At 36.5% G+C, this 17,580-nt stretch overlaps 1 protein-coding gene across 3 annotated transcripts; it reads left to right on the forward strand.

The window, feature by feature from the left end:
• Nucleotides 1-38: 38 nt before the first annotated feature.
• Nucleotides 39-11,801, forward strand: brat1 (BRCA1-associated ATM activator 1). 3 transcript variants are annotated; one of them, XM_051705124.1, is made up of 14 exons: nucleotides 39-150; nucleotides 650-814; nucleotides 1,031-1,185; nucleotides 1,394-1,541; nucleotides 2,149-2,524; nucleotides 5,385-5,504; nucleotides 5,629-5,708; nucleotides 5,793-5,896; nucleotides 6,173-6,356; nucleotides 6,531-6,604; nucleotides 6,734-6,818; nucleotides 9,524-9,622; nucleotides 9,728-9,897; nucleotides 10,978-11,801. In XM_051705124.1, the coding sequence occupies exons 2-14, from the start codon at nucleotides 688-690 to the stop codon at nucleotides 11,707-11,709; spliced, it is 2,454 nt and encodes an 817-aa protein (XP_051561084.1). In that variant the 5' UTR covers nucleotides 39-150; nucleotides 650-687; the 3' UTR covers nucleotides 11,710-11,801. The 3 variants fall into 3 exon arrangements, with proteins under 3 accessions (XP_051561084.1, XP_051561086.1, XP_051561085.1); XM_051705126.1 differs by having other exon boundaries at nucleotides 9,728-9,810; XM_051705125.1 differs by having other exon boundaries at nucleotides 45-95.
• Nucleotides 11,802-17,580: the final 5,779 nt, after the last annotated feature.

The raw sequence follows: 17,580 nt of genomic DNA on the forward strand, positions 1-17,580 counted from the left end.
TTAAAGTGCGCGGCATTTGCGCACCCTTAGGAAGAGACGTCAAGGCTAAGCTCGCAGGCACCAATGTCATTTCCAGCACGCCGTACACAGCGGAAGTAAGTGCAGACAACGTGCGCTACGAAGCTAATGTAAATGTAAACATTAGAAAATGTATGTATTCTTTCATAGTAAAATTAGGAGTATTAATTGTAGATGTTTTCTTAACTTGCTATTGTTTTGTTGCTTACTAACACGTTTAAATGATGGGCACTTTTACCTTATTGTGATTGTCTCATCATAGTTTGCAAGATTTTTTTCTAATATTAACCTCAATGACATACACATGGATATAAAATCTGCCTACACCAAAACTTCTAAAACATAACTTTATTTATTAGAATATCGCGTGAAAGTACACTAAATTCTTACACCTAGTGTCTGTTTGTTCTGTGTACTCCTACTAGTGTACTAGTCCAAAGTCTTTTCTTTTTCATGGTCTCTGACTAGACTCAGATTCGTTTGTCATGTTTTATGTAGTGATATTCAGATGTTGCTATGTTTATTTTTTTTTTATTTTTTATTTTTTTTTAACACACTGAAACTAAACAACTTGTTTTTAAGGCAGTAAAGTATTTAATCTTGATTCTTACATGTTGTTGGCACTTCTCAGGGGATCCTATGTAACAATGATACTGAGACTTCGGTACTATGGACAGTGACTACTTTTCTTTGCTGCCAGCGGTCTGTGTGGCCCTGGCCGACCCAAAGCAGTCTCCACCCGATGACACCTCTTTAGAGAAGCTGCTGGATTGGTTTAAAGAGCTGCCCAGCCAAAGTGAGTCACATTCACTTAAACTGATACAAATGATAAATTTTTGATTTAAGAGTTGTATATTGTAAAATAAAACCTACTGTAGGTTTTGAGGGATATTTTGTTGATATGTCCTGAATGATTGCCAAGCAATTAATGTAAAAACTTTAGCGGCTTTATTGCACATATATACACTAATGGTGCTCAAACACCTAATCTATATGATGTGTGTTACTTCAGGTAATGGAGAGTGTCTTGTTCAGCAGCAGCCATGCCTCTTGGACTTCATATCCAGTGTACTTAAATGTAAAACTACAGATCCTGCTATCCTGTCTTTCACCCTCAAACTCACTGGACTTTTGGCGGCCACCAAAAAAGGCTTCCGCTTGCTTGAGGTGAGACACAGTATTGTATTTAATAATGACTTTGGTGACCCGTGGTAACATAAAGATTAACCAGAAATTATCTGCATGATAATTTCTGGTTAATCTTTATTAATTGTTTGCTGTTTAAAAAGGCATTGCATTTACAATATGGTCTCCAGATACAGGGCAGAATTCAGAATTCTTGTTTTTCTGTGTTCTCTGTTTTGGGATTGATCAGAAGGCAGATCTGTTGGTGTGTGTATTTGAGCGGGAAGGCTGGTGTGTGCGTGATATATGGGAAGATGCCTCAGTGCGCAGTGGTTGGCTACAGGGACTGTTGAATATGCTGAAACATCAGCAAGCCCTGGAGTTCATCTGTGAAAAAGGTTTCACACAAACACGTACATACATGGTTCAGTATTAACATTCTTAAAGTGAGTAAATAAGACAGAGTTATGGTCCAGTAACTGATTAAAGGAATTGCAACATTATATATAGTTTAAATCGCAAAGTAAGAATGATGATTTGACCCTCAGTGATTTTTTTAAAATGTAAAATTTTATTTACTTTTATCTGGCGTGAGATATTTAAAGAGACACAAACCTTCCACCAAAGAAAAGATCAGTGATTGTTCCACGTGTTTTACTAGCTTTTACCTCTGTGAAAAACTTACCATCACACATTTAGCAAGGAAGCCAAATGTTTTGAAATAGTACAAAATACAGTTTCATGGGCATAAAGAAATATTTGTATTAATTCATCAGCCAAATGACAAGTGAGCCTTCATACATACATGCATACATTCACATACACGCTGTCCATTACATTTGTATTGAGGTTCTTTACATACACATAAACACAAACATTAGCAGTGGATACTTTAAATTAATTAGATCCTGGAGTCTATATTTTTTATTTTACTTCAGTTTAAAGCCTGTTCAACAGTTTTGGGAATCCAGCCTTCAGTTTAATCATATGCCTTTTTATCCACAGTACTCATCAAAGTGATTCTCCATCTGCAGAACGACAGGAGTTTGTTTGTCTCCTCTTTGGCAAAGCTGGTTTTAGTGCATATCCTAAACCTTCTCACATCCTCAGAGATTACCAACAGCAGTGATGCTTCTATGAGCCCTGGTTGGGTCTCTGTCACCTCTGAGATTAATGGTGCCGTGGTTGAGTCGCTGAACTCAGAGGAACATCCTCTGGTCCTCCAGGGCTTACGGCTACTCTCATTGGTTCTTTCTCAGTGTGGAGAACCTGTGAGAAGCATGCTATGGAAAGATGTGTTAGGACCTCTGGAGATCTTGATTAACAGGGGATCTGAATCATTGACGCAGCCTCTTATGACTGTCCTCCAAGCTGCTGTGAAGTGAGTTAAAAAGGACACTTGTATGATTTACAAATTTTAACATAGGGCTGTCAATAGATTACAATATTAATTCACAATAATTAATTGCCTCTATATGTGTTTCTTTCCTCTTGATGTCCCTCTTTGATCTTTTTAGTAGTAATATTAGTACCATCGATGCTGTGTTTCACTCATAGGTGATATTTCATACTAGTTACAGATTGATATATTGGTCAGTCCGATTAATTGGTTTGTATATTTCATACTAGTTACAAAGTGATCTATCGGTCAGGCCTATAATTGGCAGATCTGATATTTCATACTAGTTATAGACCAATTGGTCATGCCAATTAATCGGCAGATCTGATGTTTCATTCTATTTATAGACCGATATATCGATCAGTTCTGTTAATTAGTCAATATGATATTTCATATCTGATTATCGGTCAATCCGAATAATTGACAGATGTGATATTTCATACTAGTTATAGACCGATATATCGGTCAATCGACAGATATATTTTCATACTAGTTTTAGGCAGATATACCGATATATAGACCGATATATCGATCAGTTCTGTTAATTAGTCAATATGATATTTCATATCTGATTATCGGTCAATCCGAATAATTGACAGATGTGATATTTCATACTAGTTTTAGGCCGATATATCGGTCAGGCCGATTAATCGGCAGATTTTATATTTTAATTTAGAAATCAAATGCAGATTTTGCCAATATATAAATACATAATACATTTGATTTAATGATAGCAAATAAGATGTAAACACATTTGCTGAATTTAAATGCACACTTATTTTACACAATATTTTCTGAAACCTCACAAAAATATTACATAACAAAAAATCCAAACACCTAAAATTCAAAAACGACATCATTGACAAAGATTTTGGAACTTACATGGTCTGTAACTAGTATGAAATATCAAATTGACTGATTATTCAGCCTGACTGATTGATCAGTCTATAACTAGTATGAAATACAGGTGCATCTCAATAAATTAGAATGTCGTGGAAAAGTTAATTTATTTCAGTAATTCAACTCAAATTGTGAAACTCATGTATTAAATAAATTCAATGCACACAGACTGAAGTAGTTTAAGTCTTTGGTTCTTTTAATTGTGATGATTTTGGCTCACATTTAACAAAAACCCACCAATTCACTATCTCAAAAAATTAGAATATGGTGACATGCCAATCAGCTAATCAACTCAAAACACCTGCAAAGGTTTCCTGAGCCTTCAAAATGGTCTCTCAGTTTGGTTCACTAGGCTACACAATCATGGGGAAGACTGCTGATCTGACAGTTGTCCAGAAGACAATCATTGACACCATTCACAAGGAGGGTAAGCCACAAACATTCATTGCCAAAGAAGCTGGCTGTTCACAGAGTGCTGTATCCAAGCATGTTAACAGAAAGTTGAGTGGAAGGAAAAAGTGTGGAAGAAAAAGGTGCACAACCAACCGAGAGAACCGCAGCCTTATGAGGATTGTCAAGCAAAATCGATTCAAAAATTTGGGTGAACTTCACAAGGAATGGACTGAGGCTGGGGTCAAGGCATCAAGAGCCACCACACACAGACGTGTCAAGGAATTTGGCTACAGTTGTCGTATTCCTCTTGTTAAGCCACTCCTGAACCACAGACAACGTCAGAGGCGTCTTACCTGGGCTAAGGAGAAGAAGAACTGGACTGTTGCCCAGTGGTCCAAAGTCCTCTTTTCAGATGAGAGCAAGTTTTGTATTTCATTTGGAAACCAAGGTCCTAGAGTCTGGAGGACGGGTGGAGAAGCTCATAGCCCAAGTTGCTTGAAGTCCAGTGTTAAGTTTCCACAGTCTGTGATGATTTGGGGTGCAATGTCATCTGCTGGTGTTGGTCCATTGTGTTTTTTGAAAACCAAAGTCACTGCACCCGTTTACCAAGAAATTTTGGAGCACTTCATGCTTCCTTCTGCTGACCAGCTTTTTAAAGATGCTGATTTCATTTTCCAGCAGGATTTGGCACCTGCCCACACTGCCAAAAGCACCAAAAGTTGGTTAAATGACCATGGTGTTGGTGTGCTTGACTGGCCAGCAAACTCACCAGACCTGAACCCCATAGAGAATCTATGGGGTATTGTCAAGAGGAAAATGAGAAACAAGAGACCAAAAAATGCAGATGAGCTGAAGGCCACTGTCAAAGAAACCTGGGCTTCCATACCACCTCAGCAGTGCCACAAACTGATCACCTCCATGCCACGCTGAATTGAAGCAGTAATTAAAGCAAAAGGAGCCCCTACCAAGTATTGAGTACATATACAGTAAATGAACATACTTTCCAGAAGGACAACAATTCACTAAAAATGTTTTTTTTTATTGGTCTTATGATGTATTCTAATTTGTTGAGATAGTGAATTGGTGGGTTTTTGTTTTCCCTGTTAAATGTGAGCCAAAATCATCACAATTAAAAGAACCAAAGACTTAAACTACTTCAGTCTGTGTGCATTGAATTTATTTAATACACGAGTTTCACAATTTGAGTTGAATTACTGAAATAAATGAACTTTTCCACAACATTCTAATTTATTGAGATGCACCTGTATCATCTTGACCGTTAATCTGGCCTTACCGATATGTCAGTCTATAACTAGGATGAGATATCAAATCTGTCAACTGACCGATATAGCGGTCTATAACTAGTATGAATTAAGAAGGTTTCTCTCCATTTCCTGACAAACGAGAGCCCGGTTCTGGGATCTTCTAAATTGAGGTTAACTTTGGCAGCCCTATTTTTTGATGCATGTTACATTCAGAGTTATCCTTAGTGATCCTTTGGTAGCATTGTGATTTATACACCTATTGTAAATTGATTTGTCTGTCACAGAACATCTTTGCTCAGCCAATCTGAGTGTAAAGTGGAGGAACTATTGGAAAGCATATTGGGTTCTGGAAATGGAAAGGAACGTTTCCAGTGTGCTGCATTAATCATAAAGATGGAGAACTGGTAACTACAGTAGACACATTTTCACACTTACATAGAGCCACGTATTTGAACAAGTATTATTATATTTTTTCATGCCATTTTTAATTCTCTCTTTATTTCTCTTTCTCTCTCCTTCCTCCCTTAGTCCTGAGGCTTTAATGAGGAAGGCCATCAATATAATCTTACATCCCCTGCCATGTGTGTCAACACAATCTCAAGATTCTGGTATCACACATTCTTAGAATTGTGCCTTATGTTTTATTTGAAACCATACTGTTTTATTTAAGAGAGTCTTTATATCTCTTGCAGCAAAGGAGATAAATGTAGTCCTAGAGGAGCAGCTATCCCAGAAGGCCTCGTGTATTTCCCTGCTCATGCAGAGTTTATCTGGCATAGAAGATCTGGCACACAATGTAAGTAGATCTCTGCTTCACTCTACTGTAACTCCACTTAACACTCTCCCATAGAGTTTGATCTAACAGATTTCATTCCTCAAAGTAATTCCTCAAATTTGCTCATAAACAAAGTTTTTGTAAATTTTTTATAACTCCTAAGTTCAGAAGTTGCCTTTCCTTGACACCTTGCATCAGCATTGAAAGCCTTTCCTTTAAAAATTGACTTATCCAAATTAAGGGTCTAAATGTGCTTGTAAGCCATTTTAAAGATTGTTTCTTCTTTTCCTTTCTAAGAAATACATCTTTAAAAACATTTCCATTCGATCAGTCACCTCCTCTGTGATGGTACTTCTGAAGATTTGCTCTGGACATTGCCCCTCCTCTACACTGCATATTAATGCTTTTACTCACATGATTGGCTGCTTCAAGGTTCAGAGGTGTGGCCTGGATACATTAGGTGCCCTCAGCGTATATGAAGGTGAGGACTTTGTTGATGTCTGATATAACTTTGTTGATTAACAATCAACATCAGGTAGTTTTGTATATGCTGTTGCATTCTTACATCATCATTTTAGTTTTGTCCAGGGAAATCTGGCATCAGTGACGATTCGTATTGAATGGCTTTAATATTGAATAATCTCTCTATGCATAGAAAATATGGATATAAGGCAGGAGGTATTAGCTGTCCTCTTGGAGTATCTACAAAGCCCAGATTCCCATGCCACAGTGAGTATGAACACAGCCTTTAATAATATGTTATTAAGTCACATCAATATTAACTGATATTAGATCTTTGCCATTAAAGCTCATTTGCTGTTAAAACCCCATATTTACTGTGATTTCTGTGATTCTAAGGTCTTGAAGAAGGCATTTTTGGCCACTGTGAGGTGGATTGGTGTGTGTTCACCTTTCCCAGATCTGCTGCAATTTATTAGTCATGGTGAGAAGCGCTTCAACGTTATAATGTAACTCTATGAAATTCCCGCAATTTAGAAGACTATTGAAATCATCTCTGTACAATAGATCAAAACAGTGCTCGGCCACTTTTTCAGCTGCCTTGGTTCCAAAAGGATTGTTCCCTTTCATTTTTTGCAAAGGGATTTCAAGGGAAAATCCTTTTATATAGGAGTTCTAAGTCATGAAACCAAATTTGCCAACTCCAAGGTGAATCACAAACATTACAGACTTTTAATTATATCAAAAAGTATTTGAAAATCAGACAAAAAGACAAGGTACAAGATTGTGTACTTAAAGTCTTTCATGAGGGAATGAACTACAATCCCATGAATCATTGCAAATGACATAATTGAATTAAAAACGGTGGAAAAATATAAAACAATTGATTTAAAGTTGTTGATTAGAACAATATAAACAATGTAATTTTTTTTGTGTGCAAAATGTTCAGAAATATGCAAATATACAAGTAGTTGAGTGTAGGAAGGTTGACTCGATTTCGTCATTCACAGTGCATCATGGGAGTGGGCTGCAGGGCTCAATTGGTGCGCTGTGTTTGATGCGGTTCTCTTATTGGTGGAACGTTCCCTTCAGGCTCTTGGATAGTGTAGTTCTTCAGAATTACACATTTTAATTTGTAACATAATTTACATAATTTTTTGTGTCAAGAGGCAGACATTTTATCCTTTACTATAATAATAATACTTTAGACTCTCCGAGCCTTGTTTGAAGCTGTTGTAAAATATTTGATATTTGCAACCAACAACAGCATACAGGTAAGCTAAAGAACAATATTACTTAAAAATTCAGAATTGTTTTTTTCTGATTACTTTTATACTAATCATCATTTATTGCTGTTGCCACCATTACAGTCATTTTTTGCACATCCTATCATGGCTTATTACTTCAACAGATACTGAAGTATTTTTTTTTTATGGAATGTTTTTTACATTCGACAGAAAAATGCATTTTAAATTAGTTTGATGTCAAAATTACAACATGAGCACATTGCAAGTTTCTTTGCTATTTTTAGATTGAATATTTTTTTTAATTCATCACTAGAACACATTTTTAAATTAATATTATGTCAAAATGACAATATGAGCACATTGCAAGATCTGCGTTAGAAAGCATATCCACGCATTTTCACAATATACGGTAGGGGTGGGGTGAAAAATCGTTTTAGCGATGCATCGCAATCTTTCTCAAACGATTCTGAATCAGTTCTTAAAAGAATCAGAATCGATTCTGAGTTCAGTTTAAACAGTGGCACACGGCAAAGACAGATATAGAAACAAGGACGCGCGTTAGGCGCATACACTAAAGTTAGGCGCACAATCACGACTGTTTGCAGACTTGGTGTATCAAACACATGACCATTTGTGCCCAAATGAGACTACGATCCCGAAATTCTTTCACAAACCCACGCACATAGCAACGGGAGAGTTTATTCATGATAACATGCCAACAAACAACATGAAAGACGAGCTTGCACCTGTTATTGCACTGATTTTCACACAATGGGGGAAAACGCAGCAGAAAATAACGAGGCAGCGGTTCATGAGACGTGGGGTGTAGTTTTCGTTTAATTCTTTTTCTTTTTCCCGATTCCTTTCTCTGCTCTTGCACACTCTCCATTTCATTGGCTTTTGCTTATTGCCAGGGATGGGGCCAGAAGGGTGGCACGGGGTGGCAGCTGCACCCCAAAGAATGAGCTTTGCCACACCACTTGCCACAAGTCCCAAGTAGAACCCCGCTCACGTCCTGTAGATGGTCCGCAACGTCTTAACCCGTCCGAGTCGCGCATGGTCTGTAACAACATTCCGGCACCCTCCACCCATCAGACGAAATTACTGGATGCCACCCCTTACTCGACTCTAAAAAATCCTGGACACACCCCTGCTTATTGCCGGTCACTCGCTGGTCAGGACAGTTCACACTTCTGATGTTAAGGGGTTGAAATTGCAGCGTTTGAGACGGGGTCGTGCGATCTTCTACTTGCAGAGAAAACAGATGGAACAGTGCATACAAGATGCTTGATACATTTCTTAAGCAACAACCGTGCTATTTAAATCACTTCACTATCACCTGTGCAGGTGAGGAGAGAAGCTGACAGCTACACTCTAATAGAAGCAGATATATCTCTCATCCTGGACCAGCAACTTCCAGCTGTGGTTATAGTTCAAAATTAAAATAAATAGGCATGGCATAGATTAATTTGAAATAAAAATGAAATACTATTAAATTATTCACAATGCTTTAAACAAACAAACAAAAATATATAATCAGTTGAAGTAATAGTATTCAATGTGTTTTGATGGAAAACCAATATTTTTATTCTTGTGCTTTTAAGAGATTTTTCATAAGGTTCTAAAGAAAGAAACCAAAAAATTGTGATACTCTTCTAAACTATAGAACTCTTTATTTAATCATATGGATATTCCAAGTTTTGTTTGCAGTTCATACTGAATGTTAAGGGCCAATTAAAGACTCATTCAGATTTTTTAAAACAGCTGTTAAATAAAAAGCTGAAAGGGAAAACATTTAGTAAAAAAGGAATTTTGAAGAAATTGGAGGAGAATCGTTTTAGAATCGAATTGTTACACTTTGAATCGTAATCGAATCGTGAGGCCAGTGAAGATTCACACCTCTAATATATGGTAATGAAGTAAGTGTGTGTGTGTTCTGCAGACCTCTTCCCTGTATTGGAGAAACGCATGTGTGATCTGCGATGGGAAGTGAGAGATTCCACACTAGAGTTCATCACCCATTTGACCACTGCCCTTTATGGTATCGCAAGCATATTTATTCCTCCTATTCTTTACAGTTAACATTTCATTTATTTCTCAGCATGCATGTAATATTGCTCATCAAAGCTATTTTTCCTTCTCTCAGGTAACAGTGGTTACACTGAAGCTCTGCACACCAGTGGCATGGTCTCTGTTCTTCTCTCCTCATTGGCAGATGTAGAAGGCTATGTGAGAGCTAGTGCTGTCATTGCTGTAGGAGAGGCAATTACCTCCTCCTTTCAGCAGGGAGAACTTATTAACAATACCAACCTGCTGGTGAGACAGCAACTCGTTGGCTTAGTTCACACTGCGCACAATTCCGATTTGGTTTTTTAAATCTGATCTTTAGGACTGAAGCTCCACACTGTACTTTTGCAACTGATGAAACTTCATTCATTAGTTTGGCAGTGTAGTCATTTTTGGTTTGGGAAAAGGAAAACTGAAAATTGTCTCTTCACTGTACATTATGATGCTGAACTCATGAGGAGGAGGTGTTATTGCATATATATATTTAAATACTTCTGTGCAATGTGTATAACTTTGAATTAGAGCTGAAGTGTGTTATTTCGGCACCACAAGCGCAAATGAACGGAATTGCAAAAATAAACCGTTTTCAAAACAGCATTCTGAATAAGCCCCCGTCTGCTTTTAATTGAACAAACAGATTGTCCCACCCCCAACTCACCCCATTGGTTGAGCCAATGTTGTTGTGTAAGGCTGGGCAGGCCTCTCCAAACAAACAATGGAATTTTTATAGCACCATAATGTTTACAGAAAAATACTGTAACCTATGAATGGCTTACTTATAGTTGCATCTGGATATTAAGCTCGGGTAGGAGAAAGTATTTTAACAGGAAAAAGTTACACACTTCAGCTTTAACACATTTAGTGTGATTAATTATATGAAAAACAAAACGTAAAAAATTTAACACAATCATGCCCCCTGACCCGTACATAAATTCCTTAATAAGGAGTGTTCGTCCATCGGAGCAATTCAGCTATTTAAATTATGATATATTAAATCATTAAATCAATTGTTCAAAATCAATGATTAAATCAAACTTAATCTGCACATCATGCAATTAATTAGATTAAAAAATGTTATCTATTGACAGCCCTACTTTGAATGCATGTTGTATGCTAAATTATAAAAAAAATACATTTCCGACTGAATCACCATTTGATTTGGTTTTGTAAAATTTTAAATTAAATTTCATTTTGGTCACCAGTGTGAACAAACCCATTCTACCCTTAGGACCATTTCAGTGATGGAATTTTATCCCATTGATCATTTGAATTATCGGATGCTTGTCAACATCGCCATTTTATTTAATCTCATGTTCTTTATGACTTTAGGTCAAGGCTTTGACCCAACTGATGACCATTCTCTCTGAGGACACAGAGGGCTTCCCGCGTAGAGCTGTGGTCAAAGTCTTCACATCATGGCTCAAAAGGCCACACCCCATTACAGCCTTGGACCAATCCCTGAGCGCCGCCCTGTCACTGGGAGGCAACGACTTTGACTGGGAAGTCAAAATGCACACGCTGGAGCTAGCAGAGGTGCTGATGGAAAAGACACTAACTTGCTGTCCATACACAGTCCAGATCTATGGTTCCTCTGAGAAGACACACTTGACGCAAGCGTTGAGCAAACTGAAAGAATATGGGCTGTTTGACTTACTGTTTAACAGTTTGTTTGATTGTGACAGACCAGTGTGTGAGAAAGCTTGTTCACTCTTGCTTAAACTCAGAACACTTATATTTGAGACTGCAGACTTTGATCAAGGTGTTCTTGTATTGGCTGTATGTGGGAGCAGATGGGGAGATGAGGTTCAAAGTATACACCTCAACAAACTACATGCAGAAGGCTCTCCATGTGTAGCAAATGGACTCAACGCATCTGTTCAGAGAATGGACGCCATCAAAGACATGAGCCTAACCAGGATACTCCAGTTACTAGATCTCAACGAGATGCAGAGGACATTGTCCTTGAGTAGTGATCATGTGATCAATTCACCCCGATCACTAATGGAAGATATTCTTACTGCAGCCCAGCAGAGTGAGGAGAATATTGTAGATTGCTATTGATAATATTCTGTGGAACAGTGTTTAAACTTTTTTAAGGTAGTGTAAGCTTTACAATACTCAGCAAACAATTTAATAAATTATATCAAATTTGATTAATCAGTGATGATGCCTCATGTTTTACATTAAAAAAATCACTTTTAACTGGTGAAATTGTGGTAAAGCCGTACACATATTCTGTTTAAATAAGCTTTTTAAATGAGTATATTATGTGTCGCTTAAAAGGATAGATAGTTGAAAGTGAAAATTCTCTCATCATTTACTCACCCTCATGCTATCCCAGATGTGTATGATTTTCTTTCTTCAGCAGAACACAAATGAAGATTTTTAGAAGAATATCTCAGCTCTGTAGGTCCATACAATGCAAGTGAATGGTGATCAGACCTTTGAAGCGCCAAAAATCACATAAAGGAAATATAAAAGTAATCAATATGACACCAGTGGTTAAATCCATGTGTTCAGAAGCAATATAATAGGTGTGGGTGAGAAACAGAACACCATTTAAGTCCTTTTTTTTTTTTTTTTTTACTCTAAATTGCCACTTTAACTTTCAATTTTAGATGTGAAAGTGAAAGTGGAGATTTAGAGTAAATAAATGACTTAAATTTTGATCTGTTTCTCACCCATACCTATTATATCATTTCTGAAGACATGGATGGGTCATATGGATTACTTCTATGTTTCCTTTATGTGATTTTTGGAGCTACAAAGGTCTGATCACCATTCACTTGCATTGTATGGCCCTACAGAGTCGAGATATTCTTCCAAAAGTCTAAAAACAAAAAAGCAAAAGAAAGCCATACACATCTGGGATGGCATGAGGGTGAGTACTGTAAATTATGAGAGAATTTGCATTTTTGGATGAACTAACCCTTTAAGAACAGGCCATTTTAACATTTTTAAGTGTCACATAATATGGAAGCAGACAGCAGCTATTAACATAAGTAGAGTCTACTGTAGCTAAGTTACAAAATGCGATGTATTATAAAACTCAAAATGAAACAAACCGAAATACCTCTTTACACTTGTTTAAGAATTTGTTTTAGTTTCTCTAGAGCCTGTGGTGCCTTGAGCCTGCCATGAAATAATAATAATTTTTAAAAAAAATAATTCTGACTTTCTTGCAATTGTGACTTTAGAACTTGAAGTTCCGAGATATAAAGTTGCAATTGTGAGATATAAATTGACAATTGTTAGTTTAATTCACGCAATTGCAACTTCATATCTTGCAACTTTATTTCTTGTAATTAAGAGATATGAAGTTGCAATTGTGAGTTTCTGCCGTTTTTATTTCTCAGAATTGCAACTTTATATTTTCAATTGCGATTTTGCTTTTATATCTCACAATTGCGAGTTTATGTCATGGAATTGCAAGTTAATATCACACAATTGCAACTTGATATCACAATTGTGAGATATAAAGTCAGAATTACCTATTTTATTTTTGTTTTTTGTTTTTCATGCCGTGATCTAGCCTCCATATGAGCCAGTACAATAGATCTCCGAAACTGGTAGTGGACAGACAGAATATTAACGTTTAGAATATTCATTTTCTCAATTGATGGACACAGTGTTGCACCTAAAGCCTGCAACTTGCTCATTGGATGTTGTTCCCCCATGCTTTCTTACTAAGTTATTGAATGTTATGGGCCCCAGTCTCTTATCTGTGATAAATAGCTGCCCTATAACAGGTGCTGTGCTAACTTATTTTAAACATGCGATGGTACAACCTATTTTAAAAAAGCCTGCCCTCAATCCATCTGTCTTAAACAATTATCGGCCAATTTCAAAATTCACGTTTTTATCAAAAGTCTTGTGTTCTATCAACTTTCCACATTTTTAATTGAAAATGGCATTGGAGATGAATTGCATTCTGGATTTAGAGCTAAACATAGTGCAGAATCTGCTCTTCTTAATGTCTCAAATGATTTGCTGCTGTCTGTCGATTCAAGAGATTATGTTATACTAGTTCTGTTTCTGCTTGATCTCAGTGCAATGTTTGACACCATAGACCACGCAATTCTCTTGGAGCAATTAAATCGATGGGTGGGCATTCAGGGCATTGCCTTAGATTGGTTCTCTTCCTATCTTAAGGACAGAACATTTACTGTGGATATTGGGACTTCTCTACCACTGCTCCAATTACCTGTGGGGTACCTCAGGGGTCCATTTTTGGGTCCTGTTCTCTTTTCTTTATACATGCTTCCTTTAGGTTTGATATTTGGCAAACACAATGGGCTCTATTTTCGTGAGTGCACAATAAATGTCAGTATTTAGCCTCTTTCCCATATAATCACACACACTTTTTTTTGTCTCATAATGGAACTGCGTCTTGCTTACAAACATGCACATACAGTCTCACACACACTCACACAGAACTGACAAAACAGATGTAACAAACAACATATAAACTATATCAAAGGAAAAACTGCCTTTTAGTAGATTCTTTTAATTTCACTCAGTTTGTCAAGGGCCCTACTCATGAGCAGGGTCACACGTTGGATCTGGTTTTATCTTTAGGTCCTCAAATTTGCAATGTTGAAATTGGTAATTACTGTTTGTCTGATCATATGCCTGTGATTTTTTTTATTTTTTATTTTTTTTGTCACTTTGAATTGTGGATCATCTAGCTCTCAGCCTTCTGCTTATTGGTCTAGATTGATCACTTCTTCTACACCTACGGCTTTCACAGATGCTTTTTTAGCCTCCTCCTTTATGTAATTTTATGAGTCTCCCTCTTTTAAGGCAGGTCCTGATGAGTTGGTTGCTGTTTAACTCTGTGTGTTAAAATATTTTGGATGTTATTGCTCCATATAAAAACATCAAGAACAAAGTTAGAGGTCAGCCATGGTTAGACAATGCTACTCATGCTGTCAGACAGGAGTGTAGAAAGGCTGACGGAGGTGGAAAATGTTTCACATGAAATTATGAGGGAGAGTTTGTTGAAATGGCAAAAGGCTGTGAAGGAAGCAAGAGCAAATCATTTTTCTAATATTATTTCTTTACACTCTAACTCTCCCAGCGTGTTGTTCAACACCATTAATAGATTACTGAACCCGGAGAGAGTTGATTTAAACCCCCCGTGTATATTATATAAAATAAAGGAAATTAGGCTGAGTTTTCCTCCAGTTTTCGACCCTGATTCGGTGATAGTGACTGTTAGTGATGAGATTTTTTATTAGTTTCACCTTGTGTCTCTCTCAGAAGTTAAAGACATTAGTTCTCATCTAAAACCTTCTACTTGCCCCTCTGATGTTGTTCCTGTGTGCCTTCTCAAGGAGATGGTAGATATCAGTAGCCCTAGTATCATGTCTGTCATTAATAGTAGTCTTGTTGACAGTGTGGTTCCTCTCTGCTTTAAGCAAGCAATTGTTTTTTTGAAGTCTTTTGAATCTTTTGAAGAAGCCAAGTTCAGATCCTTTGGATCTGAAGAATTATCGTCCGATCTCTAAGCTGCCAAGTCTTTCCAAGACTTTAGAGAAAGTAGTTTTATCTCAGCTGAAGTATTTTTTAACTCTGAACAATGTCTTAGACAAGTTTCGATCTGGATTTAGGGCTGGTCACAGTAGAGCCAGCCCTGTTAAGGGTAGCAAATGATTTGTTACTAATTGGTGACTCAGGTAATCATCATGCTGCATTAAATTTGTTGGACTTCAGTACGGCATTTGATACTACTGATCATCAAATTCTTATTAGTCATCTAAGGCATGCTGTGGGGTTACAAGGTACAGTTTTAAGATGGTTAATATCTTACCTTGAAGGTAGGTCCTTTTCAGTAAGGTTTGGATATTTTTCGTCTTCCTTAGCACCCATTACCTGTGGTGTTCCTCAGGGATCTATTTTAGGTCCGATTTTGTTTTCTTTGTGTATGCTACCCCTTAGCATGATTTTTAAGAAATATGGTATATATTACCACTTCTATGCAGATGATCCTCAAATCTATCTCCCCCTGCAGTCTGGAGTGAATAGTTCTTTTAATTTGTTGTTATGTTTAGAAGAGGTTAAAGGTTGGCTGGGTCAAAATCTTCTCCAGTTAAATGAGAAGAAAATGGAGATCATTATCTTTGGATCTAATGTATGTGGTGAAGATATTACCAATGGCTTAGGTTCATGGACCGCTAATCTGCAAAGCCCAGTTAAAAATCTGGGTGCTGTTTTTGAATCCGCACTAAAATTTGACAAACAGACTAAGGCTGTTGTGAAAAGTTGTTTTTATCAACTAAGAGCCATTGCCAAAATGAAATTTTATCATTCAGCGATCTGGAGAAAGTTGTACATACTTTTATCTCTTCCTGCTATTGCAATGCCCTTTACTTGGGGACTAGTCAGTCATCTATGTCACAGTTGCAGCTAGTCCAAAATGTGGCTGCTCACAAATACTAAGAGGAGGGACCACATTTCACCGGTATTGGCTTCACTACATTGGTTACCGGTACAGTATGGAATTCAATACAAGGTCATGTTATTTGTTTTTAAAGTTGTTCATGGTATAGCCCCTGGTTACCTCACTGAGCTTGTACATTTGCATTATTTATGTAGATCATTAAGATCAACCTATCAGTTACTACTGAATGTTCCCAGATCACACTTAAAGCTCAAAGGGGATCGGGCTTTTTTAGTTGCTGGTCCGAGGTTGTGGAATGGTATACCTCTTGAGATTAGATCCTCCACTTCTATTTCTATTTTTAAATTGCGTTTAAAAACGTTTTTGTTTTCATTGGCTTTTAATACTTGATGGGTGACTGGGTGTTGTCTTTTTTATGCTTGTTTTCATTTCCTACTGTTTTGGTTATTGTGTGATGTGTTTATAGTTGTTTTTATATTTTATTTTCAATGTCCAGCACTTTGGTGCTATAGTGTAGTTTGAAAGTGAAAATAAAAAGAATAAATTTGGTTTAATAACACTGTATACAAGTACAGATGTTGTGTAGTTGTGTTGTATAGTTGTTTTGATGTTGTTTGGTTGGGGGAAAAAAAAATATTTGGTTGCGTAGATTTTGACTACCAGCAGTAATGAGTAATTAATTAACATGGAAGTTAATAGGAGAATTACTAACAAATTCTCATTTTATATATTTATATACATTTAATGCAATGTTATATTCAAATTAAATTTCAAATAAACCTTGATAAAACATATATCTTCACATGTATCACAGTGGTTTAGCTGTAGTTAATGTATATTTTGAAATGTTAAAGAATTCCTAAATTGTTAATAAAAAAAAAAAAAGACATCATACATAACATTTATATTTTTCAGTTAACATGCCAAAAATATAGATCTTTTTATATGTTTGAACAGCTAAGAAGTTAACAATGAGATTCATCAAAAACCATATTGTAAACCGTTGGATTATAAGCTGAAAACTCCACCGGGTCAAAACTGACCTGTGAATGCAAAAGGTGTATGCAGATTTTGAACGCAATAGGAGGGTTAAGTCCCTGACAATCACTGTCGTAACCATTTTAAGAAGAAGAAGAAAAGAGATTTGTGTTAAACTATCTAGAAGTCATGGTTTATTTTTCAATTATTATTATTATTATGTTTATATTTACAATTGAATTTATGATCTAATTTATATTGGTATTTTTTCACCTGTTGTCGTAGAGTAATTTTTAAGTCGAGCCTGTGGAAGAAGTTGGAGTAAAATGTTTGTATTTGATATGATTTTTTTGACTACTTCGTTATTATGATTATATTTTTGTTTTGTTTGAAGTGTAATATGAATTTAGAAATATTTTTGGTTTAATTTTTTAATGTTTCAATAAATGAATTACATTTACTTTTTTTTTATTTATTTTTTTCAGAATCGACCGGTAGAAGTGAATTCCATGCCGATTCAATCACTGTTAATCCTAGCCATGATTTGTTTG

The sequence above is a fragment of the Myxocyprinus asiaticus genome, chromosome 8, assembly GCF_019703515.2.
Source record: "Myxocyprinus asiaticus isolate MX2 ecotype Aquarium Trade chromosome 8, UBuf_Myxa_2, whole genome shotgun sequence".
In the NCBI taxonomy this organism is placed as follows: Eukaryota; Metazoa; Chordata; class Actinopteri; order Cypriniformes; family Catostomidae; genus Myxocyprinus; species Myxocyprinus asiaticus.

Bases quoted from the DNA above. Each gene is read 5' to 3' on its own strand.
- brat1 (XM_051705124.1), top strand. From the start codon at position 688: ATGGACAGTGACTACTTTTCTTTGCTGCCAGCGGTCTGTGTGGCCCTG. The intron at 6,357-6,530 runs GTGAGGACTTTG...CTCTATGCATAG, and splicing joins TGCCCTCAGCGTATATGAAG to AAAATATGGATATAAGGCAG. The intron at 9,898-10,977 runs GTGAGACAGCAA...TTATGACTTTAG, and splicing joins TTAACAATACCAACCTGCTG to GTCAAGGCTTTGACCCAACT.